The following is an 18,794-nucleotide window of genomic DNA, read 5'->3' as shown; positions in this document are numbered from 1 at the left end:
TGTGTGTGTGTGTGTGCGTGTGTGTGGGGGGGGCGCTTGTCACAAAAAAAAAAAGATTTTGGCGATACCTTCTTTTAAAAATATGACAGCACTCAGATTTTCTTATAACAGCATACTTACTAGATACATTTTCTGGACTTCTCAAAATAAGCGCCCTCTGATACCTTGAAAGTCGCTATAAAAATATGATTAAAATGTGTTATTTTACACTTGATTGACGATTTTAGTGATTATCATCTTTCCCAGCTTGCGTGAAGAAGAAATTCACAAATCCGAGCGTCTCTGAACGCATCACAACTAAGTTCAACTTCATCCAAGTTTTCCTGTGTGTCGCAACGGTTCTTTTACACAAATTGTCTCACGTTTTCTCCGTTTTTCCTCCAAAGTAGCGTGCACTCGAATCTCGGCGTTCGTTCGGAGTTTCTCTCGGATGCGAGTGAGCGAAGTGTGAGTCAACAACGATGACGCCTGAGCGGTAATTTCCTGTATTTCACATGTCGCCGTACGTGGACTTGTTGAAAGCGCTCATTTGACATGTAAGCTTGTCACTCGTCGTCGTCGTCTTCTCCTTCCGCTGCAAATGTCTCGAGACCAACGTTCGAAAATGTCCAAGAAGTCGCCCGACTTCTCCCCGGCGAGTCCACTTTTGCCCGGGCAGCTGTGGTGGCGCGCGGCCGCCCTCGGCGCGCTGTTGCTGGGCGTTTTAGCCTCGACGGGCTGGGCGGAGGAAGCATCCTGCCACGGAGCCTACGACCTCTACTTTGTCCTCGACAAGTAAGACAATGTCACGAGTTTCTTTGTGTGATGAAATGAGATATGGCGGCACAAATGTGTTGATAACTAGCTAATACCATAACAACACCAGGTACCATGTAAATATGCCTTTTTAGAGTGGCTGTGACCAGCTGTGAATGGCACAACAATATGGCTTTGTAAATAAAAAGTCCAATAAGTGAGTGAACTCGAAAAAAGTAATAGCACACCTGTTTTGAACTAGATAAATGTTCTCCTGTTGATTGCATTCCAATCTGTTAAAAGGCGGAGATGCTAATGTACGCAGAATGGCAATTTGCATAATAGCTACAAATGTTGTTGCTTTGATGAATTGCCCAAACGCAAAATTAATTGACTGCTGGCTAATGTATCATGGCAAAGACCCTTCCAGCCGACGTCACTTCTTAGCTCCCGCTCCGCCTCCCGGAGGGCCAGGCTCCCATAACGAATGGATATAGAGAGCTTGACTTTTGGCAAGCGTTTTCGTTAAAAAGTGGGAAATATGTCAAGTGTCATAAAAAAAAAAAATGTCCCGAGTAGGACACTACGTTACTGAAACACATTGAAACGAGTTGTTTGGAGCCGCTAGCTACAAAAAAAATGGAGTTTGTTGGAGGGCAAAGTGGAAGTGGAAGCTTATGGTATGTTGTTTTTTTGGTTGAAACAGCACGCCAATCACTACTTTCATGCTGTAAATTGTAATTTATGAAATCATTTATATCCAGGTATACTCGTCTTGCTGTATATCGAAGTCTTCAAGCTATCTTAGCTTGTTGCTGCTGACAAACAGACCGCATGTTTACAACACAGCAGAGATCAAGCCCGAGTTAAAGTGTTAATTGTGATAATCGTGTTAAATCGTTAACTTTTTCTTCAAATTTACTTGAATAAAAAAAAACAAAAAACAAAAACAAAAACAGTATCAATGATTGTTTCACTAAAGATAATATGGCACATTCATCACGTCTGTCTGGAATTTACAATCAGAGGTTAATGTTATGAAAAAGAGGGGAAAAAAAAGGTGGTATCGTAGTATTAAAATAACAGCTCTGTTTTTGGAAATATTTTGAGTAAAATAAAAAAATAAAAAATAAAAAAATCCCCCATTGAACACAATCTATGAACAAAATATATAACTTTTAGTACAGAAGATGTATCGCGTTACATTTGAATAAATAAATAAATAATATTATTATTGATTAAAGTAAAAACAACAGATTTTTTTCTGGTAAAATTGCAATTTTTGTTTATTTTTTTTGTCCTTAAAATATGAATTTTCACTGGAAAAAGTACAAATATTTTTGCAAAAATATATATATATATCCCCCCCCCCCCAAAATGTGTCTTAATTCTTGTCAAAATTGCAAAAAAAACTGCAAATAAATAAATAAATAAATTTGGAAAAATCCATGCAAAATATCTGACATTTTTCCCCCCTGAAAAAAACAATTTTCTCTTAATGTTACATTTTTTTTCCCCTTCATTGTGCTTCACCAAACGGTGTCATGATCTTCAATGTTAAATAAATAAATAAATAAATGTTTAAACTTCTACTACTGTTTTAATTCTTCTTAGTGTGCCATCAGTGAACTATTTTCAGAACAAACCCTTGGGCTACTCATGTTCTCCTTCGGCTAACTCGTACCTGCTGGCAGTTTTTTTTTCTTTTAGAACAATGCACATTAATCACAGCAAAAACAAAAAAAAACAAAAAAACTGTCTGTGTTTGCAGTATTTTCTATTGCTCAGCTTGCTTAACTTTTTAAAACCACGGTAAACCGTCAAATTATAATCGACCCATGCCTAATTTAGGTATTTTTTTTGTCTCGATTTTCCATTTTTTTTTTCCCCATGTAACTTAACTTCCCAACCACTCCGCCCCCCAGACTAGCTGCTGAAAGAGACCTTTTTCCTTAAAAAAGTATTTTTTCTAGAAAACAACCCCTAACAACTGTGTTTACTGTACTAGTCTTTTTTTTTTTTTTTTTTTTTTTTTTCCTCCTACTGAAAGATGGCTTTGTTCCTTGAAATGAGTGATTTATAAAAAAACAAAAAAAAACACAGATGAGTAATTAATAATGAGTCACAGGACACTAACGTTGTGAGGTTTCAAGAAAAAAAGTTGGCACATGGTCTGCATTCCGGGGCGGGACCACCAGCTGGCGTCCGTCCACATGGCGACGTGGACGGACGGACGGACGCTGGGCTTGGCTTTGGCTTTGGGGCCGCACGTTTGTGTTACTTTGAAGTCATCAAAACAAGTTCAAGCATTGGCTCGCTGGCCGTGATGATGATGATGATGATGATGATGATGCAAACACAGGCAGGAAGAGTTGCATCATCACAGAAAACGCTCAACTTCCTGCCCAAGAACTTGACATGTTTTTTTGATTTCATTTTATGGTGATCACTCCTTCAGGACTCCACAGAGTTGCTTGCTTTTTTTTTTTTTTTTTTTAAGTACCCGCCTTTCCATAAAATGACTACTAACACAGTTGCCGGACATTATAGTCAGCGTTTTTCAACATTGTGAGTGAGGAAAAAAAAAGAAGTAAAGTATGTCAGACTGATTTATTTATTATATTATTTATTACTGATATCAGACTGATTTTATTCTCCAAATTTTGTATAAAGGCTAAAGTCCTATTTTTTTTTCTTTTTTTTAGATATAGTCTCAAAACATCTTTTTCTCCCTAACCTAATTATTTCATAGGTAAATAATATAATTCATGTGAAATTCTGACTTTTTTTCTGGATTTATTTTCCTGAAAACAACATATCTTGTTCTTCATGGGTGTTCTCAAAATTGAGAATCAAAATGAAATTCAAGGGAAAAAATGTTCTTAGAAGGGATTTCCCCCCCTCTCAAAATTTCTTAATTTTTGAGAAATTGTAACTGTTTGATTTTAAAAAATTCTAAAAAAAACAACTTTATTCTTATAAGATCGTTTTTATTTATTTATTTATTTATTTTATTCTTCTTCTTCTTCTTCTTCTTCTTATTATTATTATTATTATTATTATTACTATTGATTAAAGTAAAAACAACATTGACTTTTTTCTGGTAAAATTACAATTTTTCTTGATTTTTTTTTTCCCCCCTCAAAATATGTATTTTCGCTGAAAAAGTACAAATATTTTTGCAAAAAAAGTATATTTCTCCCAAAATGTGTCTTATCAAAATGGAAAAAATGGGAAAAAAATCCATTAAAAATATTGTCAGATCTAAATTTGCAGTTTTTCTTGATTTTTCTTTCCCTCAAAATATCAATTTTCACTGAAAAAGTACAAATATTTTTGCTAAAAAGTATATTTCCCCAAAATGTGTCTTAATTTTTAACAAAACTAAAAAAAATAAAATAAAATTCCATTAAAAATATTGTCAGATCTTATATAATATTGTCCGGCGGGAGGCCCCGGGGAAGACCCAGGACACGCTGGAGAGACTATGTCTCCCGGCTGGCCTGGGAACACCTTGGGATCCCGCCGGAGGAGCTGGTTGAAGTGGCTGGGGAGAGGGAGGTCTGGGCTTCCCTCCTAAAGCTGCTGCCCCCAAGACCCGACCTCGGATAAGCGGAAGAAGATGGATGGATGGATGGATGGATATTGTCAGATCTAAAATTGTAATTAATTTTTTTTTTTTTTACCTCAAAATATCAATTTTCACTGAAAAAGTACAAATATTTTTGCTAAAAAGTATATTTCCCCCCAAATGTGTCTTAATTTTGATCAAAATTGCAAAAATTAAAAAAAAAATCTATTAAAAATATCATAAGATCTAAAATTGCAATTTTTCCTTTTTTTTCCCCCTCAAAATATGAATTCGCTGAAAAAGTACAAATATTTTTGCAAAAAAGTATATTTCCCCCAAAATGTGTCTTAATTCTTATCAAAATTGAATTTAAAAAAAAAATCCATTAAAAATATTGTCAGATCTAAAATTACAATTTTTCTTGACCCCCCCCCCCCACCAAAAATAGGAATTTTCACTTAAAAAGTACAAATATTTTTGCAAAAAAAAGTATATTTCCCCCAAAAGGTGTCTTAATTCTTATCAAAATTGAAAAAAAATCCATTAAAAATATTGTCAGATCTAAAATTACAATTTTTCTTGAATCCCCCCCCCAGAAAAAAATAGGAATTTTCACTTAAAAAGTACAAATATTTTTGCAAAAAAAAAATATATTTCCCCCAAAAGGTGTCTTAATTCTTATCAAAATTGAAAAAAAATCCATTAAAAATATTGTCAGATCTAAAATTACAATTTTTCTTGAATCCCCCCCCCAGAAAAAAATAGGAAATTTCACTGAAAAAAGTACAAATATTTTTGCAAAAAAATATATATATTTCCCACAAAAGGTGTCTTAATTCTTATCAAAATTGAAAAAAAATCCATTAAAAATATTGTCAGATCTAAAATTAAAATTTTTCTTGACAAAAAAAAATAGGAATTTTCACTGAAAAAGTACATATATATATATATATATATATATATATATATATATATAATATCTTTGCAAAAAAAAAAAAAGTACATTTCCCCCAAAATGTGTCTTAAGTCTTATCAAAATGGAAATAATTGGAAAAAAAAATTACAAATATCATGAGATCTGCCAATTTTTTTTCCCTGAAAAAACATTTTCTCCTCATGGTACAATTTTTTGCCCCTCCATTGTGCTTTACCAAATCACCAAAACGGTCTCATGATGTCCAATGTTTCTGCCACTTCGTGTTCTGGTGAATTTCAGCCTCCTTTAACCTTTCCCGGATTTCACTTTCTATAGCAAATTAGATTTTTGCTGACATATGCCACAAGATGAGCTGCAGTGTTGTCTCCTTTTCAGGTCAGGAAGCGTCTCCACCGACTGGTTTGAGATCTACTCCTTTGTCCGCAATCTCACCGACAGATTTGTCAGGTGAGTCGGTGCGTGGCCAAAATCGCACGCTTCTTTTTTTCCCCTTGTGTTGTATTTTGAACTTTGTGAAGCACGTTGAGTTACTTTTGCGTACGAAACCATCCAATAAAGTTGCCTTTACAAACAAAACAACAAATCGGACTTAAAGGTGAACTTTTCTACTACTAGATGAAGTCTCGTCGATGTCGTTAAACAATTGGAGGCTTCACAATCGGGCACTTTTGTTCCCGTTTGGAACTGTGTCACGCTTTCGCACGTTCGCCGGCCTCTGAAAAAAAAAAAGAAAAAACACTCGCGGCTCCTTTCCCAACTTACGGAGGACGAGGCCGAGCGTCCTCTTCAGACCAAAAAATAAAAAATAAAAAATGTCCGTCTTCGAAGTGTTAGCGCCGGCTGCCAGCTCAGCTTCAGGACAGACGGCGGCGGCCCCGCCAGAAGCGTCGCTCGTTCCCTCACTCGCTCACTCGTTCGCCCGCCTGAAGAAAATAGCAAAGGCAGCAGGTGGGAGTGGGTGGCGGAGTCGGACGCTCTTCTGGGCTGCGAGAACGGCCATTTGCCACGGGAGTGGCCGCCACACGTACCCCCCCGCCGATCACACCCCCCCACTCCCCTCCACCATACTATCTTCGACGGCCGGACAATGTATACAGTAAGATGGACAAGCCGCTGACGTTTCTCCGTCTTCTTATCCTAAAATATAGGAATTGATTCCAGCAAGATTTTGACATTAGTTTGAAAAATTCTCCTGTTTTTTTTTGTTTGTTTGTTTTTTTGTTTTTTTTGTGAGGTTATGTGGTGGTAAAATTCCCGTGTTTTAGTCCTGCCAATGTACAGTGTTCCCTCGTTTTCCGCTGGGGTTAGGTTCCAAAAAAAAACCCGCAACAAAAGAAATCCGCAAAGTTCATGTTTTACATTTACTATAAATGTTTGAAGGCTCTAAAACCCCTCACCACACAATTTATACGCTTTTCTCATCAAGGCATTTACTTTTTCTCATATTTCTCTCTTATTTAAGCATTCTCAATTTTCAAACTTTCATGAATTTTATAAAATGGGTACATTCCTGTAAAAAATAAATAAAATACATACAGGATCGCACTAAAAAAATCCACAGCACGGCGAGACCGCGAAAAGTGTATTTACTACTTATTATTTAAAAGATACTTGTAAGTTGAGTTTAATCAATTTTTTTCTTACAAAATTACTTTTTTTTTTTTCCCTTAAAATTCAAATTTTTTCTTGAAAATAATTTTTTTTCCTTTTAGTATTATTGTTTTTTTTTTTTAATACAATTTGTTATGGAAAATGATAAGTATGCATTTTCGTAACTTCCTAATTAGATTTTTTTCTCAAGACAAATGACAGAAAATGTCTAAATTTTTTTCTTGATAGATTGCGTCCTCCAAAAGATTTGTGAAAATATATTTTAATTCTCATAAAATGTTTTTTTTCATCCAATTGTTTTAGGAAAAAAATTTAAATTAAGTAAAAAAAAGTACATATATATATATATTAGGGGTGTCACGATTCGCCAACTCCACGATTCGATTTAAATTTCGATTTTGGGGTCACGATTCGATTTTTTTTTCGATTTTTTTTTTTTTTTTTTTTTTTTTTCCGCTCCCCCACTTTATAACACAGAGGCATATGCTTCTGTAGGCTAAGGCTAGTCTATGATCATTGGTTCTATTCATTGTACAGTAAATCTTATTTCAAAAGATCGGCTACATATAGGTGATGCAATTTCCATATTATTTTTGTGTAAATTTATGTAATATATGATAATTGACATTAGGCAGGAATGATCAAATTCAAAGAATTTATTTACAATATAAAGTTAACCGTCTTGTTCTTACTAAAGTGTAAAATAAAAAATAAAAAAACAAAAGCAAAAAGTCACAGTGGGTGCCTGCCATCTATTGACTGTTTTTGGTTACAACAGTGTGCTGTGCGTTCCTCTTAAAATAATGTGCAATGTGCAACAACAACAAAAAATATATTGTATCCAAAGTCATGGAACAAATACAGCCTGAACAAACTATATCCCAACATTTACAGTTGCTGGGCATACTGTAGCGTGGTTCAAGTACACTAATTAAATGTTTGAATCCAGCGTTTTCCAAGGCTGCAGGTCTGCTGCTATAAATAGACCTATGGATCTGGCGTTTCGCGCGAGCTGAAGTGTGTGGAAGTTTCACTGTAAATGAGGATGAAATAGTTGGTTGGACCGTTGTTTTCCCACTTCTAGTTGAATTTGATAAATCTAAATCTTTGTGATGCCTGCGTAAATGTCCCGTCATGTTTGTCGTGTTTCCCGTTGTTACGGCTGGCGGCTCGGGCCCGCCGCCGGCTCCGCTCCCCTAGTATGTATGTGTGTGTTTGTGTCGGCTGGTGCCCGTATAATGGTACTTCAGTTTGAATGCGCCAGCGCGACACTCTGATTGGAGGACTGTGCCAGCGCGACACTCCGATTGGACGACTGTGCCAGCGCGACACTCCGATTGGACGACTGTGCCAGCGCGACGCTATTGTGTATCCGTGTATTATACCCCTATTGGTTATTGTTGTTTCTCCTCCGTTCTGTCAGTTCTGTCAAATGCGGTTATTATTTGTTCACCTTCCACTTTCACTCCCTTGTCAAACCCCTGCCTGAAATTTCAATTAAAACTACTCAGATGTTAAAGTCGACCCGTGTTTATCTACTCTATATTTTCTGTTATTGTGTTACTTCCCTTCCCCTTGACGAGCCGGGCGTAACACCGTGGCCGAGTACAGTACGCGCACATAGCATATCTTGCAACTGTGGTCTTTTTATCGACAACGTGAACGTTGTCGACATAACTCACCGGGAACGCAAAATGTTTCCAAACTGGTGACGAGAGAAGCGGGAGCGGCTTGAAGCACCATTGCTGTGTCTGTCCGCGCTTGCCATCATGACTGCAGGAGAAGTCAGCTAACAAGTGCCGTTAGCTAGTAGCTGAATGGCTGCGTCTCATTTGCTTTCCTGGGAGGTGGCGGTGGCGGCGGGCGCGGGGGGGGGGGGGGGGGGGGGGCATCGAATCGTGTGTCCTCTCTTCTATTTCGATGCTCGAAATCGTGACGTAATTTCGATCGATTTCGATAAAAAATCGAAATCGTGACACCCTTAATATATATATATATATATATATATATATATATATATATATATATATATATATATATATATTAGGGCTGCACGATATTGGAAAATCTTGCAATATGCAATATAGTTGCTGAATATAACAATATGGATATTATTACGATATTTCACATGTACCTAAAAAAATGACTTTTTTACTATCTAAAGAAAGAATTAGTTTTTTTTCATGCAGCAAAATAAGCAAACACAATATAATCTTAGTTAATTAATTAGGGGTGGGCGATATGACGATATTAGATCGTCAAGAACTTTAATGTGTTGACGATCTCATAAAGCTGACAGATCGGCAAGATCGTCTGTGGCACATTCTATACAGTTCAACTTTATGCGGGATCAAGCTTGTTTTATGCTTGATGCATCCGTGTGGTCTTTTTTTTTAAATTTATTTATTTATTTATTTATTTTTTTTCTTCCCTCCACTTACTCACTCACACAAACACGCACACAAACTTACATGGTCTCCCTGAACCGAAGGCAAGTGACTGTTCCATTCCTCCACCTCGAGCCTGAAGCATCTGTGAGGACCTCACGACTCCACAGAGCAAATGACGTTTGAACGAGAGGCCGAGGGCGCACGCGGTCGCGGATAGGTCGGACGCTCGCGGGAGCTCCGACCGCCCGGCCACAGCGGCCCGGAGCTGCGGGGAGGTGGCCGGACTGGCCGGCTCGGTTCGCGCTCCCTCCCGGACTGGGGCCGCGGCCGGCGTGGGGACGCGGCCTGGTTACCTCAGAACCCCGACAGCCGACGGGTACGCAACTCTCCCCACGCCGCGACACGTCCACAATCCACATTGCCCACACGCGCACCTACGAGAATTTGTAAACTACGCGGAGTCGCGGACGAGCAAACGCTGTCGTAAACAGTGTTTTCTACTTTCCAATTCTGTGTTTTATTTACTTCGCTACCTCATTCCAAACTGTTTCTGTCGATAGTTTATTGAGGAAAAAACATTTTCAGTTTCTATTGTGGTGTTAACTAGTGCTGTTCATACACCGTTGGCACTCTTTACTGCCTCCTGTAGTCTGGGAGAATATCGACCACAGCTGCTATAGTTGCACTATTTCAATTGAAACCTGTTCAGAAAGCTTAGTTGGCTATATGATGTCTGTTTTTTTTGTTTTTTTTTCTTTTAGGGTTTTATATACATTGGAAATATGTTTTAAATGTACAAAAATGTTCAGAAATGTGAAGATTTATCTAAAAATATGTAAAAATAAATAAATAAAAAGAATCGTGATTAAAATCAAGATTGTGAATTTATTTTTAAAGAATCGTGATATGACATTTTTACCATATCGCCCACCCCTATAATTAATTTTAATTACCTTTCGATAATGTTCAACTATTGGATAGAGGTGCACATTTTAGTTAGCGTCTGACTGGTCGAATTCAGATAAAAGCATAAAATTTCATATGAAACTTATTACACGTCTTTGCCATATGCATATTGCTTGGGAAAATATCACAATATCGATATTTTCGATATATTGTGCAGCCCTAATATATATATAAGGGGTATGAATTGCCTAGTACCTGACGATTCGATTTGTATCACGATTCACAGCTTACGATTCGATTCGATACCGATTAATCCCGATACAAATTTATAAGTCGATTGTTGCCATTTTTTTCATTCAAATTTAGAAAATACTAATCAGTAAACTTGTAGATTGTAAGATTTGTATGAAAATGTATTATTTATTTATCTGAAACTTCAGTCTTATACTGGTTGTATTCTGTTTCATGCTTGAACAGCATTGAAATAAAATATTAAGGCTTCATGTTCCGTTCATATAACATTCTTCCATGCTTTAGGTGTGAACCCTAACCCGAAGTAAGACGTTTTGTTGAATATTTTTCCATTAAAAATGGAAGTTTAAAAATCGATTCAGCCGCCTGTTGAATCGATTCGAGAATTGCGCGATGTAATATCGCGATATATTGCCGAATCGATTTTTTAACACCCCTAATATATATATATATATATATATATACATGCATACATACTCTGTGTGCCTTTGGGAGCACTTTTCTGCTGAGCCTTACCCGAAAGTGTCCGTGTATTTGTGGTAAAACCAGAAGCTGTACAGACAATCGCCCACCCCACCCTCCCGTTGTACTACGACGTATATCAAGACGGCCGGGAGGCGTCGTACAATCTGTCGAAGATTCCCCAGCCCTAAACCGCACACCAGGAACGCTTCTGTTCCGCCGTGTGTGTCTAATGGCTACGCTACGTCTGACCAATCCCCGACAGGAAGTCATCAAACATGCCGCCGCGCGGATTGGCATCAACTTCACGTATACGATGGCGACGTCATTTGGTGGATGTATACTGCGGCTGTTGTGTAGATTGCCGGATTCCAGATTCTGTTGGACGGCGTCCGTGTGCAACTTGACGCCAAATTCAAAGTGTTTCTGGCCACATGCTCAGTTCAAAACACTTTTTTTGTCTTTCTCTTTGCACCCAATATGTCCCCTTGCTCAAATTCAAGCGCAAATTAGGACAAAAGGATCACAAGATAAAATAGGCATCTTGTTTAAGAAAAATTACAAAATGAAGCCCTTACCGTGTCCAAATCTGTCACTTAAAAGCCTTGGAGTTTTTGGGAGGGTGGGGATTATTTTCAGATAAAGTAATATTTTTAATAAATAAAAAATGTCATAAGCTTACAAATAACTAGGCTAAGTGCAATTTCTGGAGAAATTGCGTGGGAATGCTGAAAGCTGAATGCTAAGATTGTGAATGCATGTGGAATGCTCATTAAGTAAATTGAGAGATAAATTCTGAAATTATGACCTCCTCGTTACTGGACAATGCACTTTACCAACTGTGCCACAGGGCAATATCACCTTGTAATGATGATAAGTTATATGTTTGGAAGTGGGCGTGGAAAGTGATACTTTACATTGAAAATGAATGTGGAAATGTTGTTATTAAACATTTAATTGTGTAAATACTCTAAGTAATGTGTAATCAGACGATATATATATATATATATATATATATATATATATATATATCCCGGGAGGCGTGAATTTTTAAGCTAGTTGAAATTTGAACAGCGAAAATTGGAAGTATTATGTGGGAGTTGTTAGTAGGGATGTCACAATAAGGGCAGTATCATGATATTGTGATATTAAAACTGCCACAATATCGTCGTCGTCATGTTCACAATATTTAAAAGGAACACATCTGTTTAAAAAAGTCAGGTTGATTTCCATTCGTGCAGTTCTAGCACCCTCTAGTGGCTAGTTTATTAGTGCAATTTAATTTTCATTAGGGATGTTTTGGCCTTCTATGTTTAAAATCTATGCTAATTGTTAGATAAAGGGGAACTTAATTTGCTCGTGAAGCGATCAATGTGTGCTTGCATTACCAATTATGTGCCTCAATATTATTAGAGATTGTAGGTAATATGCATTGCTGTAATGTACAAAAACACAATATTGTGCTTTCTTTGTATGAGCTCTTTTTTACAATATTGTGATCTTTTTTTAAATATCGCCAATGCCCCCACAATATCGTAATAATTATCGTATCGTGACCTTCATATCGTGACAATATTGTATCGTGATGTTTGGATATCGTTACATCCCTAGTTGTTAGGTGGCAAAAAAGTGTGGAGAATAAAAATCACAATGACGTGGGAATGCTTCAGCATTCCCACAATTAAGTCATATTTTTTTCTAGGTAAGCTGTTAATTTAAAAGGTAACAAATGTCTTTTACAAATCAAATGCTCATATTTTGTCAAAATTAAAAATGTGACTTTTTCCAAGGTAAAAGTCCCATTTTATTTTATTTTTATACAAAATGTCTCACCAGAATAGCCATTTACGAATACTCATACTCTCAAGCTTGACATTTGTTTGACTATTTTTTTTTTTTAAATCGTGTTTTACGAGATGAATCATTTTGAAGTCGTAATCTCACGAGTCCCAAGACACAGAGACACCATACTAGAATGTTAAAAAAAAAAAAGAAAAAAAAGAAAAAAGCAGAAGTGCACAACAAAAATGTCCAAACTTAAAATGGAAGAAGTTTAAAAAGTGGAAGTGAGCGCCAGATTTCCGTAGCTTATGCTCCCACAAAGGCCTGTGGGAACGCTGCAAGTTGGCCGCTGTGTGCTTTGCGACTTCACGCCCGGCAAAGCAAAAAGTCTCACATTTTGTCTTTCCACCCAATATGTCCTCATTTGCAATTCCCTTTTACACTTTGAACACAAAGGAACAAAACATACAAGCGGACCATACTTTACAACATTTCCAAGATAGTATTTTTTTTTATTATTATTTTTTGTTAAAAGGGCACTAAACCTGAAATTCTACACAACTTTGCTATATTTTCTTTGGAAATCAAAAATAATAATAATGATAAAATTCGCAAAGTATTTGTGTCAAAATGACAAATATTGCAACATAATATTGAGGCCCACATCACCCGCTCCTCAAAATTTGTCACCAGCAAAAAAATAAAATAAAAATCTGGTGCACTTAAACCTGCAGATCACCTACAAAAAAAAACTAAATACACATTTTAACCATCCAAATGAATAAGAAATTGCTTGCACAAAAAAAATAATTAAGAGCAGATATGAAGCAAATGTGTGTTTTTGTAAGCGGTTTTAATTTGTGGAATAATTTTAGTCTTGACCTGAAAAGATGCAAGTCACTTGCTGAGTTTAAAAAAATGTTTAAAAGCGAAGTTCAAGAGCATTATTTCAGTCAGATATGAGCGGGTAAAATTTCAGAAATGTATTTATTTTTATTTTTTCGATGTTCCAGTACGAGTGTAATAAAAATTGTATGAGTATGAGGATTATTATCGTATTATTATCATGTATTCCTCTGAATTTTACGTACATACGCTATACGAGCAGGATTACACATTTTCTTTTATTGAAAAGTATTGTTATTGTCTCAATAATGAAATAAGTCAAAAGATACAAAGAATAAGGGGTGGGACTAGATAAGTTTTCAACTTCTTCCTATTCCCTTTGAACATGTAAACTGTCACTCATGATTGTATGTTTCTTCTTTATTTTAAATTTTCTTTTCTGCTATTTGTCTATGTTTATGTTCAATAAACAAACAAACATTAACATGGAATATGGATCTAATAAGCTATAGTTAAGCTTTAAAAGCACAAAAATCTAACATTTGGAAAACAATACCTCCTAGTGTAAATTGATATTACCATTTAAAACGTATTAGCGCTTTTGCAGAATTATAATGCTCAATTCTACTTGGCTTTAACTCTTTGTTTTTACTACTTCAAGTACAAATAACTTCACTGTTATTTTTAGAGTGGAAAAATGTTATTTTTTTTGCACATATGTAAGGTCACGAAAACGCTTTAATTCGATGGCGGAGAAGGTGTCGGAACAACTTTAGCTGCATGATATTAATTTGGCAAATAGCAAGATCCTCTTTCCAAGCGGAACATACCATTTGTCACCCTCCGACGTGTGAATGTCCTTTTAAAAAAGTGGAAAAAACATGACGTCAAAATGGTGTATGTACACATACGTAGGCAATGGATTTGATTTTTTTTTCTGGAAGTGGAGGTTTCAATTTATACAATTTAGTCATCAAATTGCAGCTGGCGTCGTCCGGTGTGGCGTTTAAAAGTGTCAGGTACATATTTGTGTCCATATTTCTGCCCTGCAGGACGTGACTCATATCGCAGCAAACAGCATGTTAACTGTGACTTCCTTCAGGCAGACACAAGCTGCGTATTATTAAAAAAAAAAAAAAAAAAAAAGACGCTAAATTTAGTACTGTGCTTATATCACGTGTTGAAAAAAATATTGAATTCATAGCCATCTAACACCCCAATTGGTCTAGCCATCACTGCCTGATAATAATCATAATCATAATAATAAACCAAGCCACCCAAATACATTTAATGTTTAAAAAAAAAATCCCCACCAAATATTTTCACTGCAGAAAAATCTTTGCTATCCCTAATTTAAAAACGTGCTTCTGCCGAAAAAACGCCTTTTATTTTTGGTTTATTAAATATTCTCCCCAAATATTTTCCCACAAAATCTCCCAGAAACAATTTTTAAAAATAAAAAAAATCCTAAAATCTTTTCATCATACAGTCCCCAAAATCTTTTTCTCCTCAACTATAAAAACTAAATAGAAATATCCCCCAGAAAATAAAAAAACCCTGCCCCTCAAAAAAAAAAAAGAAAAAAGTATATATATATATATATATATATATATATATATATATATATATATATATATATATATATATATATATATATATATATATATATACAGTGTTCCCTCATTTTCCGCTGGGGTTAGGTTCCAAAAAATACCCGCAATAAATGAAACCCGCGAAGTAGTTAGCTTTATGTTTTACAATTCTTATAAATGTTTTAAGGCTCTAAAATCCCCTACCACACAATTTAGACACTTTTCTCATTGTTAGCCCATCAATGGCATTTTGCATTGTTAGCATTAGGCTAAACGGTTTGCTTTCTGACAAACTGCTGCTTGTTGTGGATTTCATGCACTTGTAAGCAAAAAGTCCACTGAACAATTTACCTTATGTGTGTGTGTGTGTGTGTTCTCACATTTCTCTCTTGTTCAAACATTGATAATGTTCAAAACTTCATACATTTTATAAAATGGGTATATTACTGCAAAAAATATGCAAAATTGCACTTAAAAAAAAATCCGCGATGCAGCGAGACCGCGAAAAGTGAACCGCGTTATAGCGAGGGAAGACTGTGTGTGTGTATGTATATATATATATATATATATATATATTAGGGGTGTGAATTGCCTAGTACCTGACGATTCGATTCGTATCACGATTCACAGGTCACGATTCGATTCGATACCGATTAATCCCGATACGAATGGTCACGATTCGATACCGATTAATCCCGATACGAATTTATAAGTCGATTGTTGCGATTTTTTTCCATTCAAATTTAGAAAACACTATCAGTAAATTTGTACATGTACACTGTAAGATTTGTATGAATATATTTATCTAAAACTTGAGGCTTATAACCGTGAGCCACTGTACACAAACAGTTTGCAATCTGTTTCACATTTGAACAGCATTAAAATAAAAATATTAAGGCTTAATGTGCCGTTCATATAACATTCTTCCATGCTCAAGGTGTGAATCCTAAAAAAAAATAAAAAAAATAAAAAATAAAAAATATCGATTCTGCCGATTATTGAATCGATTCGAGAATCGCGCGATGTAGTATCGCGATATATCGCCGAATCGATTTTTTTAACACCCCTAATATATATGTATATATATATATATATATATATATATATATATATATATATATATATATATATATATATATATATATATATGTATATGTATATGTGTGTATTAGTGTTGATACTGGTATCGGTAGAGGTGCCGATACTGCATTAAAACAGTGGTGTGGTATCGGTATCGGTGACTACTCACAAGTAACATGCCGATACCATTAATTCCAACGCTAATATAGGATTTTGTATGCAGCATCTTGTGTCTTGGCTGGTGCACGACATTCACTGGTATGTGACATGTTCACTGCATGCTGATCTAAGATATCCTCAAAAAATATTATCCACCCCAAAATTATTTAAACCACTAAAAAATACCCACAAAACCCCTCAAAAAATGTATTTCGCCTTCAAGAAAATCTTCCTGTCCCTTTCAGAAAATGTTTTCACCTAAAAAAAAAAAAATTTGAAAGCACGCACGGATGTTTTTTTTCTTCACTCACTCATTCACACACGTAAACTGCTGTGAGTGAGTGAGTGGAAAAAAAAAAAATCCGTGCGTGCTTTCAAATTGCCGTGGGAGTGACGTCACGCAGCTGACACGTTCGCCCGGCCCCGTTTGCGACACGCCACCCCCCCGTTCTGCGATTGGCTGGAGGGTTGTAAATACTGTCTTCCCACAGAAACGTCCCGCTGTTTACAAAACAAACACAAAATGGTAAAATACAGGCTGGGGGGGTGCGGGTTTAGGACAAACTCACCAACAGAAATGTGAAAAGTGCCTTTTCCAGAGTGAAACTGGCAGACAGCGCCTTTAATGTCAAAATATTATGTTATTTTATATTTATTTTATATTACGCAAATACGCAAGTAATTTAGCTGATTAATCGTAGTTAATCAAAATTAAAAATTGTGATTAATCAGATTAAAAATTTGAATTGTTTGACAGCACTAGTTTAAACACAAATTATTGAGCAAATCAATGAATTGCCCAACTCAAATTGTACTAAAAGTGAACCTGTTATCAAATTCTAAATTCATATTAGTTGTCCTTTGTAGTAGGAAAAATGCTATTTTGTTATCATAACTTGAACTTGGTCCGTAATACACGTAATGAGGTTTTTTATATATTCATTATTTATTTATTTATTTTTTTCACTCTTCAGTCCCAGGATGAGAGTTTCCTTCATCGTATTCTCAGCCCAAGCTCGCGTCCTCCTCCCGCTGACTGGGGATCGGTAAGTTAGCGCTCTGTTGCTAACATGTTAGCATTGCCGTAACAGCGGTAGCTTGTCCTCCAAAAAACAACAACATATTTTTGTGTTCTCAGGTACGAGATCGAAGAAGGCCTGGAAAAGCTGCGTGCGGTCAATCCGGCCGGCGAAACGTACATGCACGAGGGCATCAAAGAAGTGAGCGGACCCTCTCGCGTGGAGCTACGACAAATGAAGCTGACTTTTTTTTTTTTTTGCATGTTTTCACCCTGCAGGCCACGGATCAAATCCGGAAGCAAACCGTCAAGTCGTCCAGCATCATCCTGGCGCTGACAGACGGCAAACTGGAAGTATTTGTTCACGAGCTCACCGTCAAACAGGTCAAACCGTCTTTATCTGGTTCTTTTTCCAGGCTGAAATTTTTGATATTCCATAATTTTATTTCATTTAAAAAAAAAATGTTTTTGGGTGTCCCGAAGGCGGAGGAAGCACGAAAGTACGGCGCTCGTGTCTACTGCGTTGGCATCAAGGACTTTGATGAGCAGCAGGTGAGAGAACAATTATAGCTCAGTGCTAACCAGGGTTATTATAGTTTTTGGAATTTTTCGTTTTAGTTAGTTTTTATTTAGTTTTTATTTTATTTTTTTAATTTAGTTAATTTTTTATTAGTTGTCATGTAGACTTTGTTAGTTTTCATTAGTTTTTTTTTTTTTTTAAGTGCGTATTACTTGTGCGCAATATTCAAAAAACACCATGGGGGCGATGTCATCTGAAGGTGCTTTTCTATTGGCTGCTGCTAGATCACATCACTTTTGTCCTTATTCTGACTAATATCAAAATAAATCTACTTAAAATCACATTTAAAATCAGTCTAAAACAAAAAGGACATAATTTCCTATAATTATAGTTAGTTTTAGTTAGTTTTGTAAACATGAAACGTAGTTTCAGTTTTCGTTTTTTAAAAAGCATTTTCCTTATTTTGTTTTAACAAAATTTTTTTAGTTTTAGCTTTTTCGTTAGTTTCAGTTAACTCAAGTAACCTTGGTACTCACATAAAATACAAAATGCCATAGATGGGCTCACAGAAATTTGCACTGATGCAAACAGCATACCACAATAAATAAACCGATCTTGGCCGTATGACAAAATGGCTGCTTTTTTCTCCGCACCATTTCAGTGTGAAAGGGGCGATGAAAAATCCTCCAGTAGGTTTCATCCCTTGCCGCTTGAGTGGCCTCCCTTGGCCCACTTTTGTGCACCCGCCCTGGTCTAAATGGGCTCAAATTGCAGGATGTCACGTGAAATCATTAAAGGCTTGCTTTCTTTGCATCCCACCGGAAGATCGCGATTGAAGATTCATTCACTCGTTAGGTCAGGCAATTGTAGATTCTCTCACACAGCAACTGAGCGGTTGCTTCAAAAATCCGAAATTGTTTGTTCCATTTTCTA

General features: G+C 36.2%; 1 protein-coding gene across 2 annotated transcripts in view; it reads left to right on the top strand.

Moving 5' to 3' along the window:
- The first annotated feature begins 290 nt into the window (after positions 1-290).
- Positions 291-18,794, top strand: part of antxr2a (ANTXR cell adhesion molecule 2a) — a 98,780-nt gene continuing 80,276 nt past the window's right edge. The window contains exons 1-6 of one of the 2 annotated variants that reach the window (XM_077522440.1): positions 291-774; positions 5,619-5,690; positions 17,298-17,369; positions 17,462-17,543; positions 17,621-17,725; positions 17,825-17,893. In XM_077522440.1, coding sequence (XP_077378566.1) covers positions 581-774; positions 5,619-5,690; positions 17,298-17,369; positions 17,462-17,543; positions 17,621-17,725; positions 17,825-17,893 — 594 coding nt within the window. In that variant the 5' untranslated portion in view covers positions 291-580. Of the gene's footprint in view, positions 775-5,618; positions 5,691-9,494; positions 9,621-17,297; positions 17,370-17,461; positions 17,544-17,620; positions 17,726-17,824; positions 17,894-18,794 lie in introns of those variants that run through there. The other variant, XM_077522441.1, reaches the window with a different exon arrangement.

The sequence above is a fragment of the Festucalex cinctus genome, chromosome 5, assembly GCF_051991245.1.
Source record: "Festucalex cinctus isolate MCC-2025b chromosome 5, RoL_Fcin_1.0, whole genome shotgun sequence".
Classification (NCBI taxonomy): domain Eukaryota; kingdom Metazoa; phylum Chordata; class Actinopteri; order Syngnathiformes; family Syngnathidae; genus Festucalex; species Festucalex cinctus.
The sequence above is the reverse complement of the archived record's forward strand: the minus strand, read 5'-3'. Positions and strand labels throughout refer to the sequence as shown.